The 27,639-nt window shown below is 45.4% G+C and overlaps 1 protein-coding gene across 2 annotated transcripts; it reads left to right on the top strand.

The window, feature by feature from the left end:
* The first annotated feature begins 1,438 nt into the window (after nt 1–1,438).
* baz1b (bromodomain adjacent to zinc finger domain, 1B) lies at nt 1,439–23,508 on the top strand. Of its 2 annotated transcripts, XM_080844425.1 has the most exons (20): nt 1,439–2,079; nt 3,808–3,924; nt 5,399–5,543; nt 5,973–6,162; nt 6,522–6,643; nt 6,842–7,039; nt 7,372–7,569; nt 8,062–9,640; nt 10,268–10,406; nt 10,993–11,144; nt 11,443–11,563; nt 12,358–12,456; nt 12,594–12,771; nt 13,199–13,390; nt 13,783–13,930; nt 14,817–14,964; nt 18,510–18,625; nt 18,816–18,961; nt 21,605–21,711; nt 21,947–23,508. In XM_080844425.1, the coding sequence occupies exons 1-20, from the start codon at nt 1,961–1,963 to the stop codon at nt 22,623–22,625; spliced, it is 4,893 nt and encodes a 1,630-aa protein (XP_080700551.1). In that variant the 5' UTR covers nt 1,439–1,960; the 3' UTR covers nt 22,626–23,508. The 2 variants fall into 2 exon arrangements, with proteins under 2 accessions (XP_080700551.1, XP_080700552.1); XM_080844426.1 differs by lacking the exon at nt 18,816–18,961 and having other exon boundaries at nt 21,947–22,073.
* The last annotated feature ends 4,131 nt before the right edge of the window (nt 23,509–27,639 follow it).

The raw sequence follows: 27,639 nt of genomic DNA, 5'->3' as shown, positions 1-27,639 counted from the left end.
CACACAGATATATATATTTGTTTTTCTTCTTATATGCACTATACTTGTGAACTTGAAGGAACGCTTCCAGAAGTCATGACTCCACTCTTGCATTTCTGTGCAGCTGCATTCAAGCAAAGTATTAGCATCATTAGCTGTCTTTTATATATTTACACGCTATAAATCTATTAATGATTTTTACATTCACAACTGGAGAATGTTTACATGACAAGCCAAAACTTTGAAAAAATAATTTTATTATAATATTTTTTCTGTCAATAAATGCAAATTATATATATATATACATACACACACATATAAGTTGTTTTTTTAAACCTTCATCTTATGAACATATCCTTCAGTGTAGCAGCTTCAGTTTATAGTCACAAAGATATAACTTTATAATATGAGGCATATCAATGAGCTTTGTTTAGTTAAAAATACAGGAGGCATCATTAACAAATAAAATAAATAGCTAGACTAATTCTACAAACAATTAAATATGATTATCTTGACTGATTTTAGGCAGTCATAATTAAGCCTCTGTTCTGTATGCACCTTCGTTATACAGAAATAAGATCTCTGTGTTCCAGGACTTTGTGCAAGTGAAGGTGAAATTATACCTTTTTCTCTGCTTGACTTTATGGGATGATTATGACACGTGATTTAAATATGACTTTTTTTAATGCTGTGTAGATAACACACTTCAGATTTGCCCATGCAGTAAGTGTAAAGGCAGGAGGAGGTATTGAAACATACACACACACTGTCAGAGTAAATATTAAGGCCTGAGGTGTTGTTAAGTCCTTCCTAAGTTTAACAAAGCACTTCAGACTCTGATATGCAGGGCTTTCAGCAATACAACTTAATGTCTCCAAGGTGCAAATTTTTGGGAAGAATGAAACCACTTACCAGTAATAAATAAAAGGACACAAGAATAACAAGGGCAGTTAAATCTGGAATGGGTTGAATCTCCTTGTGACATATTATTTAGTTTTTTAGATAGTAAGACTCAAAGGAGCCTGACACAAATAAACCAAAAAAAATCTAGTTGGTGATCTGGCAGTCAATATTTATAGATAGTGTAATGACTTAAGTTCTCTATCACCTGACCTTTAACCTTGCTTTTCAAACTAGACGGGCTCCGCTAACGCTGTTTTCTTTATTAGAGGCGTGGGTTATGTCTCTTGGGGCGGTCTAAACACTTCAACGGACAATACGAAAGGCCAATGAAATACTAGCGCTAAATGTGAAGATTTTATTTACCCAATGGAATATTGCTGTGGGCGGGTTTAATCCATACGACGCTACTTGCTGCCGGGGTAACGGAGTTTTGGGGTTGTACGGAATGTTGCCGGCGGAGTAGGAACTCCCGCCATTTTTCAATCAGGTATTAAACCTCCTGTTTATTTTGTATTTATTAACATTATAAACAATTTCTATCTCAGAGACTATCTGATTCACGGACATTTGTGAAGAACTGACAGAAGCTTCTGTCTGGGAAAAGGCCGAGTCTGCGTAGACTGGAGAAGAAAGCGCGCCAGACCCCCTGACGGGCGCCTCTGCTGTCCCCGCGAATTGAACAATTTAGAAAGGCTTGCTTCTCCTACCCGGCGTATGAGCGAAGTTTCCGCGGAACAGCGGAACAGTTGAAGACTGGAACCAATCCGAACACTTTAACTTGAAACTACATGGACACAATAGAACTATGACACAAACACAGATCCACCATACTAGAAGAACAAGGAGGAGATGTAACTGTTAGCAGTGTTATTGTTTTGCTTCAGAAATCGGGCGAACTAGCATGCTAGCCTAGCTGGGTGCTAGTCACACAGTGAATGCTCGGGAAACGTGGGAAGCGATTTGTGATAACGTGGGATTCTGGAATACATGCAAAGTTTGTGTGTCGTATTTCTGTGGAGTTGTGTGCTCAAAGGAGGTTTATTTATTGAGTTGCCACCGCTGCCGTCTCTCTCCCACGATGGCACCGTTGTTGGGCCGGAAACCCTACCCACTGGTTAAGCCGCTTGCGGAGCCGCCGGGCCCAGGAGAAAACGTCTACATCATCGAGCATACTAAAGAGGCCTTCAGGAACAAAGAGTATCCTTTCTGTTTGAACCAGGGCACGATCAGGCAGCCACTGCCGCCCAAGTGACACGTTAAAAACACTTCTCTCCACTTGTGACTTATTTTAACCTAAATGGGTTTTGTGATGTCTATCGGGACGAACTGGACATTTTGTGGTTGTTTTTCCTGATTAGCATTGCTATGCAGTTAGCAAGCTAGGTTTGTCTCGACCCGTTGTTAAGCTAACTGGCTAACATTGGGTCAAGTGTATCACTCCCAGGGGTTAATGTACCCTCACGTGGATGCTGATTTGAACACACCGATATGCATTAGCCTTTCACACTTTGTAAACCAAAGATGACATGCTTGCTAATTGCGCCGTTTTCGCTTGTTTATCTACCCATTAGCTAAGCAATCAGCTAAGAAGCTAACTGTTACAAAAGCGTCACGCAGTGTAAAGCAATGACACGAATCTGGCGAGCTCAGTTGTTTGCTAGCGTAGCTCCACAGTATCCATCGTGGAGGCTTGTGTAAGACTTAAACGGACTCGAGTTGAATCGCTAGCACAGTGTGTGCTTATACTCAATTGACAGCATGCTACATTCCTTTCTCAGACTTAGCGTTGGCTAGCTGTTAAACTACCGACGAAATGTCTGCATGTGGGTGCTCTGCTTCCTCACCGGCTACATCCCGGAAAGCGCCATCAGTAACGTGCTGGTACAGAGGTTTGACTGTACGCACACCTGGCTAAATCACTCAGTTATGTTAAAACGGGAATAGCGTTGAGAGATGACGGGAAACAATACAATTGTGTTACACTTCATTAAGTTTGTGGTGTCTTTGGAAGTGACCCGAGCATCTATAGTGGTGGCGCTTCAAAGGTTGTCGATGTGCCACGTGAGTTTGTCATTACTGTACTTGTTGCCACCGGGGTCCAGTGACAATTTTTGCGGCTTTGTGGCCTCATCTTTGGTTGCTATTCAAAATAGTGAATATAATATTTCCCACGGCTTTAATTTGCGCTTTACTCAGTACAACTGTACATGCACCGTTGTATGTTGAGGATAATAGTTGGAGAGTACTTTTCCCAGATTTTAAACACTGCTCAGTCGTACATACTACACATCGAGGACCGCGGGGCCCTCCCTGACGGCCTTTAATTATTGAGCCCGCTGCTCCGCTACTCATTTGCATCAATTATGAATGAGCGCCTCTTCTCTCCACTCTCTCCCGCGCCGTGTCTTCGTCTCTACCTCTCAGGGCCACACAGCGGCGCTAATAAGTGCTGGCTGTTATTTGTTTACCAGAAACGGTTTGAATTGGAGGATGGCTGAGGATGTAAGTTGGTGGAAAGACAGATATTGTGTTATGTGTACCTCATAGCAGAAATACTGTCTTTTCACATGGCATTTAAGATGGACAGGATAAATCCTCACAGGATGGGTAGCACCACCAAAATGTCAGATCAGCAGCGACATCCAAAGGGACAAGTTCCCTCATAATCCCGAAGACTCAAGACTATACGTATTTGCATGTTTGATCTTAATAATGCAGTGAAGAGAATGTTTGTGCGTCATCCATTGCTATGCCTATGACAACATGAGTAGGAACTGTGTTCTAACTGAAATAGTTGGCAAACGTCAGAGTCAGTGCTTTGGAACAGAGTCCTGTTTGCTGGAGTGTGTGGACTTCGCATGCTTTTGTGTGTGTGCGTATGTTTTTTGTTTTGCGGAGTGTATCCTTGACAGCCACCCTTCTCAGAGAGTACGAGGCCCGTCTGCTGAGGTATGAGGAGCGCATCTGGACATGCAAGAGCACGGGCAGCAACCAGCTCACACACAAGGAGGCCTGGGAGGAAGAACAGGAAGTCACAGAGCTGTGAGTACACAAGGGAGAAAGAAAGAAAGGGAGCGGGGAAAATAAATGCAAGTGTGAAGCTGTTAGTGGAGTCCTGCCGATACAGAGATTCACACTCCTCTGAGTCATAGCTGTCTCTCCACTCCTCTGCCTGGCTTTGCTTTTCTCTCTTTCTACCTCTTCCTTACTTTCCTCTTCTTTCCTCCTCCTCTCTCTTCTTTCCTCTTCCTCTCTATTTATATGTCTTCCTCTGAGTCTTCTGTGATTTGGAGGACTTGGAGGGCTTTCATTAGTAAAAGTAGGCCTCTACATGCGGCTGTTAATTTTTCAGTTTGAAGTGAAGGCTTCACTGTGCAGCAGTGGTGTTCTGTCAGGGAAAGAGACCGGGAAAGATCAGCTGCTGGCTCCCTTTCCTCCTCTGTCCTCCAACTCACATGACCTCATTCCTGTGCTGTCATTGGCTGGCTCGTGGTTTCCCTCCCCTCCAATCTAATTACAGGGTGTGCAGATTGAGTCAGACTCGGAACAGAATCCAGTGGAGATCGCCTGAAATGCTTTGCTCTAAATTTATCACAGGAATTTTCTGACTGATAAAGAAAAACAACAACAACAACACAAAAAAACACAACTACTTTATAAACAGCAACAACATCAAAAGCCCTTTGTTAACCAGCTGTATGCAGCTGACTCGCTCTACTATTGCCACTTCCTGGCAGTGGGTACGCTCTCAAATGGGCACCCTTGCTATTCAAGCCTTGCGTGCATGCCCTCTCACTCCCCTGTCCTTTCCTCTTACCTCTGCCTTTCTGTTATGCAGGCTGCCCCCCAAACACTTCTCTCTCTCTCTCTCTCTCTGTGTCTCTGTCTCTCTCTCTCTCTCTGGTTCTGTAGTGTGAGATGCCCATCTTTCTCTCTCACACGCACTCAAGAGCATATCTTGTCTTTCTTTGTCTGACTATCTTTCTTTACTAGCATGATGTGCTTCTCTCCTGCTCTCAGTCTGGTGGCAGAGGGCATGGGCCCAGTAGTGATGGTTATCCTGCGCAGTCAGGAACACAGGCAGGATCAGCCGTCTTATTTAAAGGCTGCTATTTTTACTGGAGGAGAGCAGAGTGCTCACAGGGCACAATGCACACCCTTCTGGCCAATCCAAGGAACTGCAGACCTTTTTTGAGAGACTACTGAAAAGCTGTTCTCCAATGCTTGTGAAGTTTGTGGAGTAGAGCTCTAGCGGCAGCTTATGACAAGACAGAAAGCAAGAGCACAACTGAATTTTAAAGTGTATTGATGATAGTTTTATTTAAAAAGTAGCCAACTGAAGTGTTCCCTTGAGTTTGGAAGTTGTTCTTTGTTTGTTTTATTGTATTTTAAAAAGGATAATTTTCATAATACCATTTCACTTACTACAAATGTAGGAGACTTTCTCAACGCTTTTGCAAAATGTTTAATAATGTGTGTGTGTGTCTCTCTGTCTGTCTGTCTGTCTGTGTGTTAGGCTTCAAGAGGAGTACAATCCTTGGTTTGAGAAGCCAGTGCTGGAGATCGTGCACCACAACACCGTTTCTCTGGACAAACTTGTGGATCTGGTCTGGGTGGAGATCCTCACCAAGTACGCTGTGGACGAGGAGTGTGACTTCCTGGTGAGCACCTGACCAGCGTCAAATCACAATCAGTCTCAAACGGAATATAATTCCGCCATTGTGACATGGCACAAAGTGGCTCTAAGTTGTCTTTGGTTCAGACCAAAGATTTGCGACAAGACGACCTGCAACTACTTGAAACCAACAAAGTGTGTTTAAATCAGAGGGTTCCTCGACATGCCAAATGTTACTGACCCAGAATTTCTGACAACTATTTTGAGGAATCTCTAAATACTGCTCCAAAGAGTAAAACTCTGCAGCAGACTCTAGCAATCCCCAGAGCCTTATCTCACAACAACACCTAACAATCTCCCACTTTTCCTCCCTCCTCTTCTCTCCCTCCCCTTTCCTCTCATCTGCAACATCTCCATTGCTTACTCATCTGTCCTGTCCACCTCCCTGTCTGTCATATAATGTCGCCCCCTACAGGTTGGGAAGGACAACAGCCTCAAGGTGAAGGTGACTAAGGTGCACCCGTTGGATACCCCTCCGGAGGAGGCTGGTGAGAAGAAGCTGGAGGGAGCCTGCGACTCGCCCTCCAGCGACAAGGAGAACGCCAGTCAGGAGAACCAGAAAAAGGAACCGGCCAAGGAAGAGGAGGGCCGACGAGACAGCCTCTGTGAGTCACACACATTGCCATGTAGAAAGACTCAGAGTGTGTGAGAGACACAAATTAAGTGGGACATTTGTTATCGCAGATTTTGGCTATGTCCTTACTATAGCCATCGGGAATGCCATCAAAGGGTCCAATCATGGCCCTGCAACTGTTTCACTGTTGGAAGAAAAGAGAATAGTGTTTGGCTGTGGTTTACTTACTTTGTTTAGTCGAGGGGGAAATAGAAATGAACGCAAGCATGTTTTCAGACGCTCTTCAGTATGTTGAGGGATCATGGTAAAGTGGTGAGAAAGGATGGGCAGATGTGTGTTTGTTGAATTGGATTTGTTATTAAGTGAGCGCTTTATTCTGTGTTGCCATAGGTGATCGTGCAAGGCGGTCACCACGGAAACTGCCTACCAGTATGAAAGAAGAGAAGAAGAAATGGGTGATGCCCAAGTTCCTGCCACACAAGTATGATGTCAAACTGCTCAATGAGGAAAAGGTGAGACCTTAAATCAAAAGTAAACACAAGACACTTATTATTATTATTGTTATGTGTAGCTTTTTGACAGTTTATATTTCAGTTATGTTGGGGTTGTGTGGATATCTTTTCAGCACTTAAGTGATAACTTTGTCTACTTATCAGAGTATGAAAACAATCATGACATTGAAGCTGAACTCACTTTTTTCTTCTCTGTAGATCATCAGCGACGTTCCTGTTGATAGCCTGTTCCGCACGGAACGTCCGCCCAACAAGGAGATCATGCGCTACTACATCCGGCACAACGCCCTGCGGCTGGGCACGGGAGAGAGCGCCCCCTGGGTGGTGGAGGACGAACTGGTAAAGAAGTTCAGCCTTCCCAGCAAGTTCAGCGACTTCCTGCTCGACCCACACAAGGTGCGATACCAGATAATGTCTGAAGACGTAGAAGACGAAGACGTAGAAGTGCAGTTGGATATTGTAGAACAGTTGTGTTATGTATGATTGTATTAGTGTTGTAATGTACGGAAAATGGATGTGTTCATAAGATTTTAGAGGACCATGTTGAATTATAGGTAAAACTATATTCTTTTTTTAGTTAATCCTGCTGGACATGCTAGATGCTGATAATTAGTGCCTTTTGTAGTTTTTGGCTGTGAAAGTCTGAGCTCTTGGATGTGAACATGTTGAAATTATCAATAAGATAAAATGTTCATACTGTTAAACATGCTAAATTTGTGTATTTGTAGTTTTTGGCTGAGAACCCCTCGTCCAAACGCAAGAGCCTGAGTTCCCCAGAAGGCAAACCCAGCAAGAAGCTCAAGACCTCAGAGTCGGGAGCCGAGGCAGACGGGCCGAGTGAGAAGGGAGAGAAGGAGAAAAAGAAGAAGAAAAAGAAAGACTCTCTCCCAATGCCTCTCAGTCCTACAATTTGGGGACACATGCAGGTATGTGTCGGAGGTCAAAGGGCATATGTCACAAGTCGCCAAGCTGATGTTGCTATTGGACTGGCAATAAATTAAAGTTTTGAGTGACAGTCGAATGATAAAGTTGATAATGATAATGATGAAGAAAAGTACAACTTGCATGAATATTGTAAATTGGCCCAGTGTCAACAAACTGGTTTTGTTTAATATTTTATATAAGGAAACTCGATCAAAATATACTTGTGGGGGGGGGGGAGCTGTGGCAGCCCTGTACCATAAATGGGTCGGAATACCCATGGGCTTGCGGTCATTTCCCAATCCCTCTCCCGAGCTTTCTCCAGCTCACTTCCTGTCTCTCTCTACTGTCCTATCTTATTAAAGGCATAAAAGCCCAAAAATAAATCTTTAAAAAATATATATATATACTTGGGGAAAAGATCTATATGAAGTGCATTAGAATTTCTGTATGTGTATGTAGAGGAACAGGCTGACCTGTGTTTCCACTGTCTACAGAAGAAGGTGAACGGCTCCCCACTAAAGGTGAAGAATTCGGGCACACCCAAAGCAGAAGGAGGGGTCTCCAAGAAACCCGGAGACAAGAAGTCCTTGGGTGCTGACGGCAAGAAGAGCCGCAAGAGTGGCACGAAGAGCGTCAACGGGCAGAAGTCCTCCAAGAAGGACGATAAGTCGGCAGGCGGCAAGAAGCCCAAGATGAAGCAGATGACTCTGCTGCAGCTGGCCAAGGGTTCGCCAGTCGCCAGCGGCAGCCCCAAGAAACGCGCTCGCAGCACGGGCTCCGGGGCCACCCCCAAACTGGCCAAGCCCCTGCCGCCCATGGCCCTGCACCTGCTGCGCTACTACAAGGAGAACAAGGGCCGTGAGGACCGCAAGAACGCGCTCTCCTCGCTGATGTCCAAGGCGGCCAAGGCGCTGTCTGCAGACGAGCGCGGGCGGCTGCCCGAGGAGCTGCGAGACCTGGTGCAGAAGCGCTGGGAGATCCTGGAGGCCAAGCGCCGCTGGGCGGCCATGAGCGAGGAGGAGCGGCAGGCCGAGCTGCGGCGTCGGCGCGAGGAGCTCAAGGAGAAGATGCGTGAGCGTGCCAAGGAGCGGCGCGAGAAGGAGATGCAGGTGCGCCGCGAACAGCAGCGCCGCTTCGAGGACCAGGAGCTCACGGGCCGGCCGCTGCCCCCCTTCAAACCCGTGGAGATGCCCGAGGGGTTGCCCAACGAGCTGTTCGGGGACGTGGCCATGGTGGCGGACTTCCTGAGCTGCTATGCAGGGCTGCTGATGCCCGACGAGCAGTACCCGGTGACCGCCGCGGCGCTGCTAGAGGCACTGGGCGGCGAGCGCAACGGCTTCCTCTACATGAGCCGCGTGCTGGTGGTGCTGCTGCAGACGCTGCTGCAGGACGAGCTGGCCGAGGGCTACAGCGAGCTGGACATGCCTCTCTCCGAGATTCCCCTCACCATGCACTCCACCTCCGAGCTGGTGCGCCTCTGCCTGCGCCCCAGCGACGGCCTGGACCAGGAGAGCGCGCGCGGCTCCGAGGAGTGGGGCGGCGGCAGACCGCCCGGCGGAGGCTTGGTCGGCTTCGACGAGGTGATGGCCGCAGAGCTCCTGGAGCAGCTGGAAACACGCGAGGTCTTCGAGCTCCCGCCGCCGGACAAGCTGCGCCTGCTGGTGGCGCTCTGCCACCGCATCCTCATGACCTACTCCGTGGAGGACCACGTGGACTCCATGCAGCAGCGCTCCGCCGAGCTCTGGAAGGAGCGCCTGGCCTCGCTCAAGGAGGTCAACGACCGCAAGCGGGCAGAGAAGCAGCGCCGCAAGGAGCAGATGGAGGCCAAAGGTCAGGGGGTGAAGGTGGAGGTGGAGGGCGGAGCGGTAGGAGACTCGCCTCAGGTGAAGGAGAAACCGGCTGTAAAGAAGGAGGGCGGGGTTAAGAAGGAGGTCAAGAAGGAGGTGAAGGTGGAGCCTGCCACTACCCCTGCAGAGGCGGAGCCTGTGGACATGATCAGCACGGTGAAGAGCAGGAGGCTGATGTCCATCCAGGCCAAGAAGGAGAAGGAGGAGCATGACCGACTAAACAAAGGTGAGGAAAACTAGGGAGGAAGATGGAGAAGGAGTGTAAAGCACGAGGGGATTGGAATTGCCAACATGCGTCTGATCATATACATATGTATGAATGCAGAAGTGTATTGGTGCATACCATTTACCTTGGAAGTCTGAATGACACCTGGGTTGACTGCATTCCAGCAAAAAGTTGAAAAACAAACACAATAGAAACTGTAGATGTGACCAGATGTTAGCAATACTAGTGACGGCACATTACGTGGTACTTTGCACACATAAACGCCATAACATGTCCATACAGAAGTTGGATAGTACTCTGTACGACTGCTTTAGTATGGAACAGGCAGAAGTGCTAAGAAAGTAGATGCGTGGGGGCAGCCATCTTGGTTTTCTGAAAATGGGGTTGGTGAGGTTTGTCCAACTTTCCGAGTTGGAATTCTGACTTCAGGCGCATTTTTTTTTATTTTTATGTTTTGACTTACTGAGAAATTCCGACTTTCAAATACAATTGGAACACATCAGTGTGAGATGGTCTCTGCTGCTGTGTGTCTACATATGTGTGTGCAGGTGTTTGAATGCTTGTGATGGTGTGGGATGTGATCTATGTTGATGTGTATGCACACCTTTGTGCCTGTGTGTGTTGTAGAGCGCATGGAGCGGGAGGCAGAGGAGGAGCGAATCAGGAAGCAGCGGGCTTCAGCAGAACGGGCGTTCCACGAAGGCATCTCCAAAGCCAAACTCACCCTGAGGAGAATACCTCTGGGCACTGACCGCAACCACAACCGGTGAGGGGAAACACACACGCCACAAACTCTTATAATAAACCAGTTCATGCACATTGGATACAATACAGTCCACACACACATACACACTGGTCTAGCACCAGATGTTACTACAGCATGATACCTGAGATGGGTACAATGGATAGAATTTAGGTCATCCATTCAGTCGTGGACATGGAAAAGGGGTGTGTGTCTGTGCTATTTATGAAGTGGGTGTGAGGTTACACTAGATGTCGATGTCAGATGGCACGTGGTTGTGTGTGTGCGTGTGTATGTGTGTGTGTACATGTGTGTATACAATAAGTGAGCGGGCTGTGTGTGTCTTACTTGTATTACATAAAGTTGCAATTGTATTTGTTTTAAGCGTTGAAATGGTCTAATTAGGGACTCACTGTGTGTATTTGTAAACATACATGAATTATTAATCAAAGCGTCTTTGAGTGTCTAGAAAAGCGCTATATAGGCGGCCAAAATTTTGTATTATTATTATTACTTCCAAAGGTGACTGACGTACCTATGTGTGTCTGGTGTGTGTCTGGTGTGTGTCTGGTGTGTGTCTGGTGTGTGTCTGTGTGTGCGCACGCTGCAGGTACTGGCTGTTCTCTGATGTGGTACCAGGTCTTTATGTGGAGAAGGGCTGGGTGCATGAGAGCATTGAGTACAACTACACCCTGCCCCCTGAGGACCAGCCTGCTCCTGAGAAGGAGGAAGAGGAAGAGGAGGAAGAGCAGGACGCTGAAGGTGAGTGGGAAAGGTTTACCCTGAGATCAGCTGATCATGACTTCTCACCTGCCACAGTAGGTTTACTGAAAAAATGAATCTGACGCAGAGGGCAGATCCACTGGTCTGATACCAGGTGCTGTGTTACCCTGGGACTCGATTTCTAATATTCTTTACTTCAGAATCAAACCAGAATTTCAAACCATTACCATAGGGAGGATTTATTTTTGGTCCACTTCTACTAGGCGACTAACTTTCCCTCCTCCTCCTCCTCCTCTTCCCTTGTGGCTTGGTTTTATTTTTTTTTTCTTTAATTTAGCCGATGGGGAGAAGGAGGAGGGGAGTGAGAGCGCCTCTAACGAGGGTGCCCCGCAGGTGGTGCCAGCCGCCCCTGAGGCTATCATAGAGACCACCGTCCCCAAACTGGGTCAGAACCTCTGGTAAGATGTGTGTGTCTGTCTGTCTGTCTGTCTGTCTCTCGTCTGTCTCGTGTGTGTGTGTGTGTCAGTCAGAGTGAGTGTCTTGAATGGCAAACATTGGTGGTTTTCCACTGCAGGAACCTTTGTGTGTGTTCCAACAATAGGATATGCCCTTGTGGGGTCTGCGGTAGGTACTTCTGAACAGCCCTGAAACTGCTGGGTGGTGCTTGCAGTGATGGTTGACACGTATTGGCCATTTTTTTAAACTAGCAAGAATAATTTTTTACCAGATGTAAAGTGGTGAATGCAGCAAAGGAAATATAGCTTCAGGAGTTAACATGTTTTGGTTACTGTCACTGCCTGAACATGCAAGCAAAACCTCTAGTACCTCTAAATATAGGTTTTAATGAATCAACAGTGGGGTTGGTATCTTCATTCATCAAGTAATTACAGCTGCCATGAAGCCACCCTCGGGTAATTGATTATCTAGAAATTATGTTTAGCTGTTCAATGTTGGTGCTGTCGCCGGAGATGGTGCTCGTAAATTGACGTTGCGATCAAAGAGCAAAGTGTACTTAACTTGTAGATTCGGTATTTCCTGCACCACGGTGGAAAACAAGCTGTGGACAGTTCCTGCAAACGTTCCAGCCTCTTGAAGGCCAACAGGTTCCTGCAGTGGAAAGGCACCTAATGTTTTAACAGGGTTTTACAATGATTTTCAAAGTGTTGAGTATTGACTATTGATGAAATGATGGTTGATGTTGTTGAAAAGGTGTTCTGTCAGTGACTGTAGTGTTTGCATGTATGTGTTAAAGGTTTGTGTGTGACACACCGCGGGACTTTGAGGAGTTGGTGGAGAATCTGCACGCACAAGGAGTGAGGGAGAGCGAGCTAAGGAACCGACTACAAGACCGGTGAATATGCACGTTCACACACACACACACACACACACACTTTTACCAAACCTGGTGCAGTTTGCAGTCATTCGGGCCTGCTAACTATCATATCAGCTGACACAGCCCTAAACCCTCTTCCTTCCCCCTCCCACAAGGTACCAAGACGTCCTCCATTCCATCCACCTGGCCCGCAAGGGCAACCCGGGCCTGAAGACCTGCGACGGGCACCAGGAGCTGCTCAAGTACATGCGCAGCGACATCCTGGAGGTGGCGTCGCGCCTGCAGAAGGGCGGCCTGGGCTACATGGACGACACCTCAGAGTTCGAGGAGAAGGTAAGCGGCTCATCTTGGGCAGGGGAGTCAGAGTGGGCGTCTGTCCCCACTCAGTAGAGATGATTATGAGTTTGTGTTTGAATGTTAGAGAGGAACACTTTGGCTTAACTGGTCAGGTTGGCTGTAAGGTGTGGTAGTTCAACCGATACAGAGCAAGGTGCCAACAACACCTTGGTTAAGGGTTTGATGTCAAGGAGGGCACATGTGCTGTGTTTTTTTTTTTTTTTAAGTAACGGTGGACAAAACATATGACTAAATGTTAACATCTAAGCAATCCTTTTATTCAGCCACAACTGTGCTCTTTGTGTTCTGTTCCAGAATTGACATTAGAATTTTCAAGCGCAATGAACAGGATAGGCTCTGGATGACTCGGGATAGAAGATGATTCCAACATTGTAATTGTTCTGGATCTGTGTGTGTGTCATAGGTGCGGTCTCTGGAGAACCTGAAGGACTTTGGGGAGTGTGTGATCCTGCTGCAGGAAGGCGTCATCCAGAAGTTCCTGCAGGGCTTCATGGCCCCCAAACAGAAGAGGAAGAAGAAGACGCAGGCAGGAGAGGAACCGAGCGCCAAGGCTGAGGAGGTGGACGAGGAGAAGAGGATCGCAGAGGAGGCCCGGGTAAGTCGTGAGTGGGAGGGAGGAGTAGAAGACCCGGGAATTATTTAAAGCACTTCCATGCCAAATAAGACTCCTGTCATGTTTTGGCAATTGGAAGTACTGGAACTTTTTATTCCATTTATTAAAAGAAATCCTAGACTGAAAATGGCCTGATTTGTTGGTATGTATATATCAAGTTGGGTATGTTTGTAACAGTTGATAGACAGCCATCTTATTAATGGGGAAATCTGCGATTCCAAAACAATTCACTTCCGCTAGAACTGAAGACTCTACCTGTAAGCTTGTTGATGCTTTTATGTATGATGTAAACTTGTGCTAATAATTTAAGCATGTAGCTCATGCCTGACTGTGAGAAGTATGTTCTGGCTGTAATGTGGTCGTCTCACCTGTAGGTGGCGACAGCTGTGGAGAAGTGGAAAGTGGCGATCCGCGAGGCGCAGACCTTCTCCCGCATGCACGTGCTGCTGGGAATGCTGGATGCCTGCATCAAGTGGGACATGTCCGCAGAGAACGCTCGCTGCAAAGTCTGCCGCAAAAAAGGTGTGTGTGATTTATGTAGATTTAACTCATTCATACTGCTGGCGATCTCTCTCGCTCTCGCTCTCTGTGTGTGTGTGTGTGTGTGTGGATTTCCGTGTTCTTACGAAACAAACAATCCAGCAGTTAACTTGTGATGACATTACTGACCTTCTCCACTAGGTGGTAGCAGTGCATGGGACATGTCTAAGGTACTTAGTAGTCAGGGTTGGAAGTAGCATTATACTCAGTTCATGTCACCCTGTGATCTTGGAAAGGCAGTCTGCTACCACAGGGACGGAGGTTGATCGCCCTCCTCTGTGGGTGGAGGTTCAGACCTGGGTGGCCTCTGACCCTTGCCCTCTGCCCTTTGCCCTGCAGGGCCGCGGAGGCGGCTGAGTGAGGTGGTGCTGCTGAGGGACATTGGCCCGACACCATCCAAGTCGGCAGGGCTGAGTAGTGTCAGGCAGGTGCAGGTGAAGATGACCAGAGATTCAGGTCAGAACACCCCAGAGCAGGTCAGGTCAAGGGTCAGGGTTCACAGGGCAAAGGTCACACTCATATGGGAGAGGGTTAAGTCTTGCCTAAGGAGCAAGACTGCCAGTACCCTTAAAATACAGTGTTATGTATGAACTGGGAATCTCTATTGAAGAATCATCAACATTAAACTGAGTGTAAAGAAGGGAGGGGGAGAGGTGAGGGAAAGACGATGAAGCTGTGTGACCAGATAATGGAAGTAAAGAAGACCGAAGAAAACACCACACACACACACACACACACACAAACACAAGGTTACAGGTTTCTCTTTTCTCCCTTGTTCTCTCTCCATCTCCCCCTGCCTCTCTCTTTCTCCCCCACCCCTCTTTCTCTCTCTCTCATCTCTCTATCTCTCTCTTTCTTTCTCTCTCAGGAGAGGATGATAAGCTGATTCTTTGTGACGAGTGTAATAAGGCGTTCCATCTCTTCTGCCTACGGCCGGCTATATACCGCATCCCTGCCGGGGAGTGGCGGTGCCCAGCCTGTCAGCCTGCCGTGGCCCGCCGCTGCACCAGAGGACGGTAAGACCATGTGCCCTTGTTGATCATTCAGTTTCAGCTCATTCCAGTTTCATGGAGTTTTTTTTTATGTTCTGCATATGCCGAATTTTGCCACTCTGATTTAGTTTTTTGTTGGAATATGAATTCCATTGTTCTGAGCATATGGGGACTCAATAGGAGGTAAAAGAATAAAGTATCAAATAGCGAATATGATACTTATTGTATAATAATTAGTGCTGTTCGTTTAACGCGTTATTAACGCAACCCATTTTAACCCCGTCAATTTTTTTATCGTGCGATTAACAAACAAAACAAGAAACTTTGTAGTAGGCTAAAGTTACTTTTGCGTGAATGGTGAGCGCGATACGGCGAAATGGATGATAAAACAGCTTCTGAATTGAAAGTTTACCTAAAGTTGTGTTGTGCAAAAGAAGCGTGCTTTACTGTTGTATGTCTGAAAATGTCAACAGGCAGCTGGTTGAAAGTAGGGCTGGGCGATATGGACCAAAAGTCATATCTCGATATTTTCAAGCAAAATGTCGATATAAGATAAATATCGATATTTTTTGACGCGATAATAACATAGTTGCCGTTGGCAAGCTCCAACTCGGCATTCTGTGCTCTCTTTTTCAGTGACGTCGCATTTAAACAGACAGCAGTTACCTACAGGTAAAAATCATTTATTGTAGGCAACACGCAAGCAAAGAAAAAACAAGCGAACACACAAATAAATTAGTCTTGGTAGGCTAGTCCGCTTCAGAGCCGTCATCCATGCTGCTGCTGCTGTCCCTGGACACCAGCGTTATGTTCCATTTTCCCTACCTACCGTACCTACCGTACCTATACTTATACGCAGTACACAGTACACACTCACTAGGTACGCAGATTCTCAGCAGGTGAGTGCTGTTCCAAATCTAATACTCCGTGATGCACTTACCGGAAATTACGATCGCGACAAGCCCCGCGTTCGTCTTTTTCGAGCTGAGCGGCTCTGCCTGGGTCCGCCTCTTCCGCTACGTTGACAAGATGGCGGCCGTTGAGAATGGACAGGGTACCCTGCTTCCACACTCAGCGTTTTGACCGTTATGAGTACAGATACGGGTCCTTTGGGTATACTTCTTTTCGACGTGGAAATGGGAAATCGGAAAACGGAACACCCTACATACTCACACTAAGGATGGTAGGTAGGGAAAATGGAACAGAGCGCAGATCACCAGCCGTAGAGAGATAGCTCAGCTGCTAACTAAATGACGGGTAGCTAGCCAGCTAACAAAATCACGCTTAGCGTAGACAAGAATGTGTGTCGCTGCAGTTACCTAGTCGATAGTACGTCTTATGTGGTTAATTAACGATACGGTTCCTACCTTTACTGATGAATGTGGATCTAAAGTTTAAATTACTTGTTGAAAATTGAAATGACTCGCTACAGTCAGAAAAAAGTGACAAAGGCCGTTCACAATATCTGCTAACGGTTTTTGATTTTAAAATAAGCTCGTGGCTATTTGTATTGTTACGCAGTGATACAGATTCTGAAAGTGTTTACAGAGACGTGGAATCACAATGTCTGGCCACCAGTAGGCTATATGCTTTTAATATGTTTATCTTAAAAAAAAACACAATCAAAATGTTGGGCAGCTGACGTTGAGCCAACATGGACCCAACGTCAGCTGCCCAACCAATTGCATTTTGATATTAATGTTGGGCAGTTGACGTTGGGTCAGTGTTGGCCCAACGTTGGAATTCCAACTCCAACTGTAAAAAACACAGAGTTGGAATTCCAACCTTGGGCCAACGTTGAACCAACGTCAACTGCCCAACCATTGCATTTTGACGATATTGGTTGAGCTGCTGACGTTGGTTCAACGTTGGCCCAAGGCTGGAATTCCAACGCCGACGTTGCCAACCATTGCCGACGTTGGGCCAACCTCTCCCTGCTATCTGGGAGTCTACCTACATGAAAAGAATCACGCAAGTTGCTGATGTGCCTGTTATATTTTTGTGATGTCATTAACGTATCTCATCAAATTATACAGCTCTTCAGAATGTTCCAAAAAGTTCCCTTGATTATTTGATTAACACCCGCGTAAAGTTAATTGACTGTTGTCATTTGCAACGGTTTTTGTGCTTCACATCTTTCATAGCAAGTAGTCTGGTCAACTTGTATTGAAACTGACGGCTGACGTACTGTGTTCCTGGTAAGTGTACACTATGTAACCTTTTAGCCAATTTAAATCACATGTATGTACACTTTGCAACAAAGTGTGCGTCAACAATGTATCTGTCAGTCAGGTGTCAGCCACAGATAGCCTACTTGCTAACTAACTAACATTAGCAGTGATGCTACTTAAACCGTACTATGCCTGATCAAGTTAGAGAGGAAGAGACCGACCAAGCAGCTGCAGCTGCAGCAAGTTGCAAAGTTCGCAATCCTGTTGAGACAACGGGCGGTGCAGAGTGTAACCAAGATTTTCAATGAGTCGCAGCATAACCATTAACTTACGTGACGGCAGCTGCATTAAAATAGGAAAATTCATAAATCGTCCCGACCTACCGAAACTGCACGTAGCCTCGCCATAGGGATCTTTACCGTCCGTTCATTTGATATTGGAGGTAATCGGGCCTACGTGTCGTTTAGATTCGATCTAGCCAGCGAAAGCGCAGTCGCGCATGAGATGCCTGCCAGTCTTTATTTTGCCCATGACAGAAAGACGCATCTGCAACGTTTCAGTCAAAGCCACACGTTGTGTGATGTTATTTAATTGAATTAAATGTAACTTAAAACATGACAGGAATCTCAAACATAACAGAAAATTATTTTCGCGCTGTAGGGGATTTAAAAAAAGTGACGTGAGTGGGGGCGGGTCTGTGTGTGTGTGAGCCGGAGGCAGAGCGGGAGACAGAAGCAGAGTAGGAGGCGGCAGCCGCGGCTCGAAATGGCTGTTATTCGGAACAAATGTGCTGTACTTTAAACGGAAATGAAATTATATCGATGTTGACGATAGCGTCTCATTCCATATCTCGTTTTTAAAAATATCGATATACCTCAAATATCGATATACCGCCCAGCCCTAGTTGAAAGCACAGAAGTAGTAGGCTTACCTTTTTATTGGTAACCTAACTGTTACGGTTCATTGTTTTTTTAAATAAGAGGCCTGACTTCTATGTTCACAGCAAACTTGAAAAAAAGAAAATATTAAGCCATTTTATTCTGTACCGCACTGTTTGGCAATATTGTTTTTCAATCAAATAAAACATTGCATAAAGCAAGCCAATCCACTTTTCCATCTTGATAAAAGCATTAAAATAAAAATGATGGAAAAAAATGATTGAAGGGACATTTAGAATGGATACAAATTTGCTATTAATCGTGATTAATTTTGAGTTAACTATGACAAAAATGCAATTAATTGCAATTAAATATTGTAATCGTTTGGCAGCACTAATAATAATAGTAATGATAAATTACATGGCAACACAAATACATTATATAATAATCTGTGGTCTAATTAAACATTCAGTGTTGATCTTAGCAGTAAAGGGCCCTGACCTGGTCTTTCTCCCCACAGAAACTACAACGAGGACAGCGAAGAGGAGGAAGACTCTGAGGAAGAGGAGGAGGACGAGTCGGAAGAAGACGATTCGGAGGAAGAGGATAATGACTACAAAGCCATGGGACACAGCTGTAAGTTAATAATGGGTGCAGGCACAGACTACTGAAAGTTGAGGCACACATCCATGCATTGGATCAGTGTGTTCTCCTATGATCCTCGGTTGTCCTTCTCACCTGAGCACGGCTCAGAAGACAAGCAGACATTTCATCTTGTGGCTCCTGCTGACTGAAGTCTGTGTCTGTGTCTGTGTTTTGCATGCAGTGCGCCCGCGTAAGAAGGTCAAGCACTCATCCTCGCGCTCGAAGAGCCACTCAAAATCCTCTTCCAAGAAACAGACGACGCCCAGCAACAAATCCAGCTCCAGCAAACAGAAAGGCGCCAGTAGCCCTGCCGACATTGACGAGCTGGTGAGTGTGGGATCACTTAATGCGGACACTATGGTACCGCTGAGCAATCCTTAGTCACGTTGCATCAGTGTTTCTCAACCGATTTCACTGAGTCGTTTTTATATTCAAGGGTTTATGATCCAGGCTTTTAGCTAGGTTTTTAAGATTTAAGATTTTTTTTTAAAATAACCTTTTAAATGGTGTCCTCTAGTGGGTTTTAGGAAGAGAAATTAACAAATTTAGATTTATTATATGGCATAAACATATTGAAGACATCTGCTGAGATTTTGTTTTGGATATGTATGAAGCAGGAGCACCCTGACCTGGGAGAGAAAGCTTAGGAGCAGCTACTACCCTTTGCCTCCACATATTTATGTGAGGACTCCTTCTCTGCAATGACTGTGATCAAAACAAAGCAGAGAAACAGACTGTGCCTGGAGAAGAGCCTAATCACAGCAGTTGCCTCCTTTTTAAAAATAACCTTTTTAAATAGTGGGTTTCAGGAAGAAAAATTAACAAATGTAGATTTAAAATATGGCACAAAAATAAACATATTGAAGACATCTGCTGAGATAGGTGCTAATTATAGTTAATGTCAGATATCCTCTGTTCAATTTTCAAATTTCAAACTCTCCCTCACTATATGACTTTTTGCTCAAGCAATATTCCATGACAAATGATACGATGCCAACGTGACCGTTTCAGAGTACTTCGTTAATTTCCAAAAAAGCCGAGTCTGTTTCTCTGACTGACGTTTCAATTCAAAGTATGTACCTTGTGCTTGCACAGCTCTGTGCCTTTAGGAACTCCTGGGCTATGTTAGCATTGTGTGTGGAGAGAAAGTGCTCCAAGTTTGAGGCTTTAGACAGTGACGTCTGGCATATTAAGCAGAGGGGTTTTCCATTTCGCTCCGCAAATAATTCCTCCCATTCAGGCAAGAATGAGCGGTGTTCATCTTCATATTTTCGTTTAGCTTTACGCTTTGCTGGATCCATGGCATTCTTTCAGTAGCTACTGCTAGTCTGGCTTGTAACTCTCTGAGACTGGGTGCACACATTAGAATGTTTCATGTTTGAAACATTAACGTTACTTGAAGACATCTCTCAAGATCGCGTGATGACAAAATATTCATGAATAAATACCCCATTTAAATCGGCTTTCTGTCTGTATTTCCAAATATATTGTGTGCAAAATATGCATTTTAGATGTTTATTTTACAATCTGAAAATTCTGTACACCAAGAGAAAAGTGAGTGAGCACTCGAGCTGGAGCAGAGCCACACGTCTGCCGGCAAAGAGCTGCTCGCGAGCCGCAGGTTCGCCACCCCTGATAGCGGTAACAGACTGTTGTTTTACGTGTTACAACGTGAATACGCTCATTAACGTTTGAACAATGTTGAGAGTTATTGTGAACACGTTTAATAAAGTTTGACTGACTGAAAATGGGACGAAAAACTTAAGGCGTCTGTAGGGCGTCTGCCTAAAAGTAGTGCGTCCAATTTCTTATTATTTTAGAACAGTGCGTCCAAAAGACGCACGGACGCATGCCTGGCTAAAAGCCTGTTATGATCTACGTGGAGTACCAAAAACTAAAAAGTTAGGCTGTAATCGCCATAGACAGATGTTTATGATAATATCTACTAGACGCTCTTCTGTACTTGTGCTCCCACAGCTCATTCACTTTGAAATACTGAAAATAAATCTGAACTATCGAAATAGTGCCTCTTTAACTACTAATATTTTACCATCATTGAGAAAAGTGGAACAGAATCTGCAAATAAATGGCTACACTAGACACTCTTCAGTCCATATTTTTTATATCGAGTCTTTCCCAACAGCCCAAGGATTACTCGACAAGTAGGCATGACAGTCCTTTCAGGTTATGTGCTTAAAAATTGTACTGGGTATCGTATTATAAGGCTCTACAGAATGTTCAAAAAAGTTCTGTTGATATGAATGGGCCATCCCAACGTTTGCCTGTCAAATTTCTTTATTTTCACCTCTTGCGAAAAAGTAATGACCGCTTTCATTGGCAACGGGTTTTGTGCTTCTTATTCACATATTTCATATCATTCTGCAAGTAGTCCGGTCATTTAACGTAACGGAAAGTAATTGTAACTTGAAGTCAGCAAGGAATGGGTTGCTACGCAAACACCTGAAACTTTAGAGTTATATTTGCCTGAAAAACTTTTTTTTCTAAGCGAAAATCACAAAACGGCAAAAATTCATTCGAGGTATTTTAAACGTATGTCTTTTCTCTATCGTTTTGGCGAGTAACTGTATAATAAGCGGGATGATGTATAGTTCGGAGGTCATTATCTAAAAATAAATCGATTAGATTTCAACATACGACTATACAGCGGTTGAAACGGTATAGCCAAATCTCTCCCGGTAGACCCATTTCTATGGTTGCACGGTATATACCGTCAAACCAGCCAGCCCTAGCTGATGGGATGTTAGTGATGGCTGATCTGATGTTAATGGTGGCTGATGTGATGGCGTGATGTAATGTTAATTGTTGCTGGTGGCTGATGTGATGTTAATGGTTTGGTGATGTGATGTTAATGGTGGCTGATCTGATGTTAATGGTGGCTGATGTGATGGCGTGATGTGATGTTAATGGTTTGGTGATGTGATATTAATGATGGCTGATGTGATGACGCAGGTGCGGCAGAGCTCTCGAGGAGGCCCTCGCAGGCAAGCCGTGGAGCTGGAGAAGTGTGAGGAGATTCTGCAGAAGCTCATCAAGTACCGCTACAGCTGGCCCTTCAGGTAAACACACACACACACACACACACACACACACACACACGTACACGTACAGGTACAGAGCTACAGCTGGTCCCTCAGAAACAAGCAAGCACTCAAGGGCTACAACTCCCATTTACACACTCACATCGAGTACAGTGTACATCACCCCATCTTTCCCACCTGTCCTTTTAGTGAGGCAGTATTTGACTCACACACACACTCTGCTCACTCTTCTTCCCTCTGCCGACCCCCACAGAGAGCCGGTGTCCCCAGACGAGGCAGAGGACTATCTGGAGGTGATCAGCCAACCCATGGACTTCAGCAGCATGCAGGCCAAGCTGAGCGCGGGTGACTACCGCACAGCCCAGGACTTCCTGGAGGACATGAAGCTGGTCTTCTCCAACGCTGAGGAGTACAATCAGCCCGGCAGCGCCGTGCTCACCAGCACCAGCCGCACCGAGCAGAGCTTTACCGAGCTGTTGCACAAGCTCCTGCCTGGCCTGAGCTACCTGCGCCGCCGGTCACGCAAGCGCCTCAGCCAGGCCCTGCAGGAGGATGAGGGGGAGGAAGATGGGGAGGAGGAGAAGGGGAGGGAAAAGAGGGGCTTGCAGAATGGAAAAGCCTCCTTGTCTGCTTCAAATGGTCGTCAGGGTAAACGCAGCGGCAGCGGCAGGAGTAGGAGAGGAGAGGAGGGGAGCGAGAGCGAGGAGGATGAAGATGATGATGATGGTCGGCGGAGGAGCGCGAGGGGCGGGGGGAGGAAGGACTACCGCGAGCGGGCCGAGGAGGAGGAGGAAGATGAGGCGCGTCGTGGTAGCGGGGGCAGCCGCAGCAGAACTCGAGGTCGCAAGGGGCGCGGTGGGGCGGGGGAGACGGTGGTCGCCAGCGACGAGGACGGCCAGCGACATTCCAAGCGACAAAAACGCTCTTCATGAGGCCCAGGGTGTTTGTTATAATGTTATTGTTTTATTACCTATTGTTTTTGTTTTCTTTTTCCTGTGCTATTTGTAAACAACCCCGACCCCACCCCGTCTATCCTCCCCCTCCTCCCAAAAAGTCAGATTTGGAGCCCTAAACCGCCTCACACCCATAGACCTCTTTAATTGGACTGAATTCTCTCCCTCTTGTCTGTTGTAGATTTTTTTGTTCCCAATTTCTTGTATTATTTTTTGTGCTTCAGGGAGGTTTTATGTTGATATTTTGACAAAGAAAAACTGATTTATATTTGTAATGGCGTTTATTATCAGTGACTTTTTTTCAACTGAGGAAGCAAATTTCCTGTGGAAAAAACTTAAAAAAAACAAAACTAAAGAAAAACCCTAAAATTGGTAAGTGATCTCATTGAGCTCTTAAAGGACTTTATTTTGTTTTTTCAATTTGATCCCCTTTAAACCTCAATCTTAGCTCTTTCTATATGGTGAATACCTCCTATGTCAACTCACAGTGTCATGGCTAATGTCTCTGTGATTGGGTCTTATGTTCTTCGTTTGGTTATGTTACCATTGTTTTGCTATTCCATCAATATTGTTGGGTGCTGGACAAAGAACCTAAAGCAGGATTACGACCAACACGTCAGCACCGACCGGTTCTAGCATTTTAGAGATTCTCCAGAACCGGGACCACGGAAGAACCCAACTGCACGTCTCAGGTTAGCTAAAGTGGTAATAATGGATTTTCTACACAAATTCATCCTTCCTCTCACCCCCCTCCCCCCTTCCACTCCCCAACCTAGCCCATGATCATCCATGTTATTAGGGAGTTGTGGAAAATTGAAATGGTCAATCTTTAAGTATGCATCAACAGTCTGCGCTTAATCAGTCTCCAGTGTTTTTATTTTGTTTCATTTTTGTTTTATTATTTTTGTTTTGTTTTTTTGACAATAAAGACACAATGAGTATCTTTTTTTGCTAAGAATCCTCCATTTTCCTACTTACATTTTCCATTATCTAACAGTATAGACAAATTGGGGAAACCAAACTAGGAGTAAAGTAGATCGTGCTAACATTCACATTACTTTAGCGCAGTTGGTGTAGAAGTACTTTCATTCCACCAGGGCTGGTTCATTTTCAGTGTGCATTGAACTCTAATTTAAAGCCTGACTATGTGAGTTGCTACCTAAATGTGTGTGTATATATAGTGCAGATAATATACTTCAATCTCATTATCTTGATTCATGTTGCAGTGCATGTTGTGTATTGACTGCTTCTGAGCGAGGTTGTAGCTTGATTGGTTAGACTGGTTTTGGGACAGCGCTCCAAGAGGGAGGCACTGATTAAACACTATTAATTCAAGATGGCCTCAAAAGTCTTGGCAACGCCGCTTTTAGCAGTGCTTTTCAATAATTAATGGAAAAGAAATGTTGACAAAATGGCTGACAAACTTGCCAATGGTACCAACTCGACATGGTGCTTTCACGAACATGAACCGACTGGTCTAATCCATCAAATTCTAGTTGAGATGTCTGTACAAATATTTAGCCATTGCTGGGTGGGAATTGTTTGAAATGTAACTCTTGTGCTAGGGTGCTAATACCGTACCGTACCTGCTTCTCACTAAAATAGTCGCACTCACCAAAAAAAACATTAGTTAGCTTCCTTAAAATAGAAAAAGAAATACCTCAAGTCTTCTACAGTAGCTATGTGGCCCTTTCCCTCGCTCACCAGCAGAGGTTGCACTAACACCACATTTGGTTTTGTGTTTAGGTCCTGAGGATGTGTTCATATCAAGCACCTAATAAGCGCAAGCATCTCCCAACAGCCCTGTCCCCTGTCAGACAGACCATTGTAACCTTAGAGTTTCTCTCTTTTCACAGATTGGTGCATTAAGGGCTGTCACAGCGTTCTGGCAGCTTGTGTATTTAAAGCATTAGTGCTTTAATGAAGAGCTGCTCCTGGTTCCTTACATGGATTCCTTGATGGAATCTAATTAGAAGCTTCATAGCCGGAGTTTATACAATCAGCTACGGGATAGCCAGGGGAAGTCTCGGCATTAACAAAGGGGGGAGTCGATTACTTCCTTTACCTGACTTTGAGTTGCTTCCTGCGTTTGTCATGTAATGCAGGTGCAGTGAGACCAATGTTGGGACCAGAATTCAGGTATCTTTTCCAATGTTATGTTGTTACCCCAACAATCTAATTGTTTCCACCCCGTCACCTGGTCCAAAAAGGTTACCAAAACTACACTTTATAGGTTCCATCTCAGAGGAGGGTGCTTGATGTTCCCCGACGACCAATCGGATGAAAGGTGGGGGGAGGACATGGAATGCAGGAACGTGGCGCCCGGGTGGTCCATTTTGGGGGGGTGTATGGGGGGTTGTTGATGTAAATGTTCTCATTCAGACAAATGGGGCTTAAAGTCTATAACTGCTCTGTTCACTTTCTTTCTGTTTTGGTTGTTTTTCTTTCAGCTGTATTTATGGGTCTCGGGAGGCAGGGATCTGATTCTGAGGTTGCGGAAACTTTGCCTTGGGTTAGCCTTGGGCTTTGGGAAGAAACGATTCTAAGGGGAACAAGATACTTCAGAAATATTACATATTGCCCTTTCAATTTTTCAATCAATCAGAATATTCTGTTTATTATATTCTGTTGGAGGTGTAGTCGACCTGTCATCACTGCCACATGTAAACTTTGTGATAATTATATAATGTATAGTTGGGTCGGGGATGGCTGTGGCTGTTGAATCGGAGAGGGATTTTTTTTCTTTACTTTTTAATAAAATATTCTCCAATATCTCAGTATTCAATTGTTTCTAGGGCAGAGCACACATCGGGCATCTGTGTCCTGCACAATCTCTTTCTCTATGTCTCCTCTTGCTCTCTCTAACTTCTCTCCTCTTGTCTGGGCAGGTGTTGGTGCAACAGAAGTAGCTGTGATCAAATGTGTATAAGTTAATATTATTTCACTGAAAAAGCAGCTTCACATTCACACCAGGCGGACTACTGGTGTGTGTGTGTGTAGTGGATGAATGGGAATTTGTTGTAGTCATGACATGTGGATGAGTGTTTTTATGTCCACACTCACTGACCCTTCGTGCGTGCGTGTGTGATTTTTGGAACCTGTGGTCTGTTCGTGCTTCCCAGTTCCCCCCTGCTGCTATGGGATCTCTTGTTTTGCCAAAGCATAAAAGAGAAGAGTGAGGCGGAGGAAGAAATGCCACTCATTCTTTTTTTAATTGCAGACACACTTATTATTCTTGGAGCTTTCAGGTGGCTGCAGGTAATTAGGCTCCCTTCTTGCCGTGCGGTCTCCAGATTTTCCACTGCTACCGAGACAGACCGACAGAGAGAGAGAGAGAAAGAGGGGAAACTGAAAGGAGACAACAGAAGAATCACAGGTAAAGTGAGAAAAGTCTAGTCTATGGAGGAGGAGAGAGAAAAGGTACATAGAAATGGAAGGCCCAGACTTGAGTTAGGGTAGAGATAATATAATCCTCTGATTCAGCTGACACAAAGGTCCGGCTATAGCCAGAGTCTGTCCCCAACATCAGAGCATGGTAGAGTCAGGGTTTAGAGGTGTGTGCAGGACAGTGAAGTGTCTAGCTGCCCAGTGACCCTCTGCGTAACCTTGACCTTCACACAGTACCTTTAACCTTTACACTGAGCTGCGAATACAACCATCATCAGACCATGCTTGAGTCTGGTCTTCATATTGACAAGCTTGAAATGGATTTCATTCCATATGCTTGTTGTCCAATGCTTGGTGCATTATTTCAACAGTTCCTCTGTGTATGGTGGTATCACTGCCGTTGGATCTTGAGGTGTTATAATTCTTTTAAACCATTTTTATCTGATGGTTAAGTGTCTTCTATTCGGTTGAATGGACACACACACACAGACCTCCCCCCCCCACACACACACACACATACACATACACTCAGACCCACACAAAGAATACCGCATTTGTAATCGCTCCCCCCTGTGCTGCCTTTTGTTTGGTTAATCATACAGTGGGGTCTCATAAATGTTAAAATATGACCACTTGCACTGTTTTACATATACGAGCCACAATTGTGTTTGTGTTCCTCTGAATGCTGAGTGAGTGTGCTGCTCCTGGCCAGCCCGGGCTGACGCTGAAGCATTCTACAAGCCGCAGACTTCCCATCTTTATTAGTTCTCAACAGTGCCAGGATATTCACGTTTTTTGTCTGTGTGTGTGTATTGTGTGTGTGTGGTCAGACTGAAGTCCGACGGTGGCCCACAACTGACACACACATAAACACGCAGACACACAAAGGCGTCTATGTTTTATCGCAGTCACCTCAGACAACAAGCCCAAAACACCCGGGGGAAACATACACCCACTCTCACACAACCACCCACCCACCCACCCACCCACACACACACACACACACACACACACACACACACATATATTTGAAGACTTGGTGAAATAACAGTGTCTCTTACATTTGGCTCCAGGTTCTCATCATAAAAACATTAATTTCCCTATGAGGGAAAACCCGGGCGTCCGAGAACTTAGCGGTCTGATTTAGAGTTGAAAAGTCAAGGACTGTAGCAATCCCCTGTGACACTAAAGGTGACCTTTGCCATAATGGTGCCCAACCTGCCTCTGTGTGTCTCTGCGCTCACATACATTTCCTGTGAATGAACAGAATTTTATTTAACACATTTTATCTCTTTATTATTATTATTTATTGTTTTATATATGGGTGTATTTTGGTGCATTTTTATCCTTTATTCAGACAGGATAGTGTGGAAAGTAAAAGAACGCGTGAGATACGGGGAGTAGGAAATTACTCGAACCTGGGACCCTGTGGGCCCTTGGTCCCGTATATGGTAAGGGTTGCTACTGTGTGCACCGTAGCTCCCCCTGGACAGTGTTTTTTTTTTTTTGGCGGGGGGGGGGGGGATCATATGTACATTCTCAGTGTGAAGCTGTGACTGTCAGTAAAACGGTGGAGTATCCCCTCTTAAAAGTGAGTGTGTGTCAG

This window comes from Sprattus sprattus, assembly GCF_963457725.1.
Source record: "Sprattus sprattus genome assembly, chromosome: 9".
Lineage (NCBI taxonomy): Eukaryota > Metazoa > Chordata > Actinopteri > Clupeiformes > Clupeidae > Sprattus > Sprattus sprattus.
Note: the sequence above shows the minus strand (reverse complement) of the source record. Positions and strands in the feature narration are given on the sequence as shown.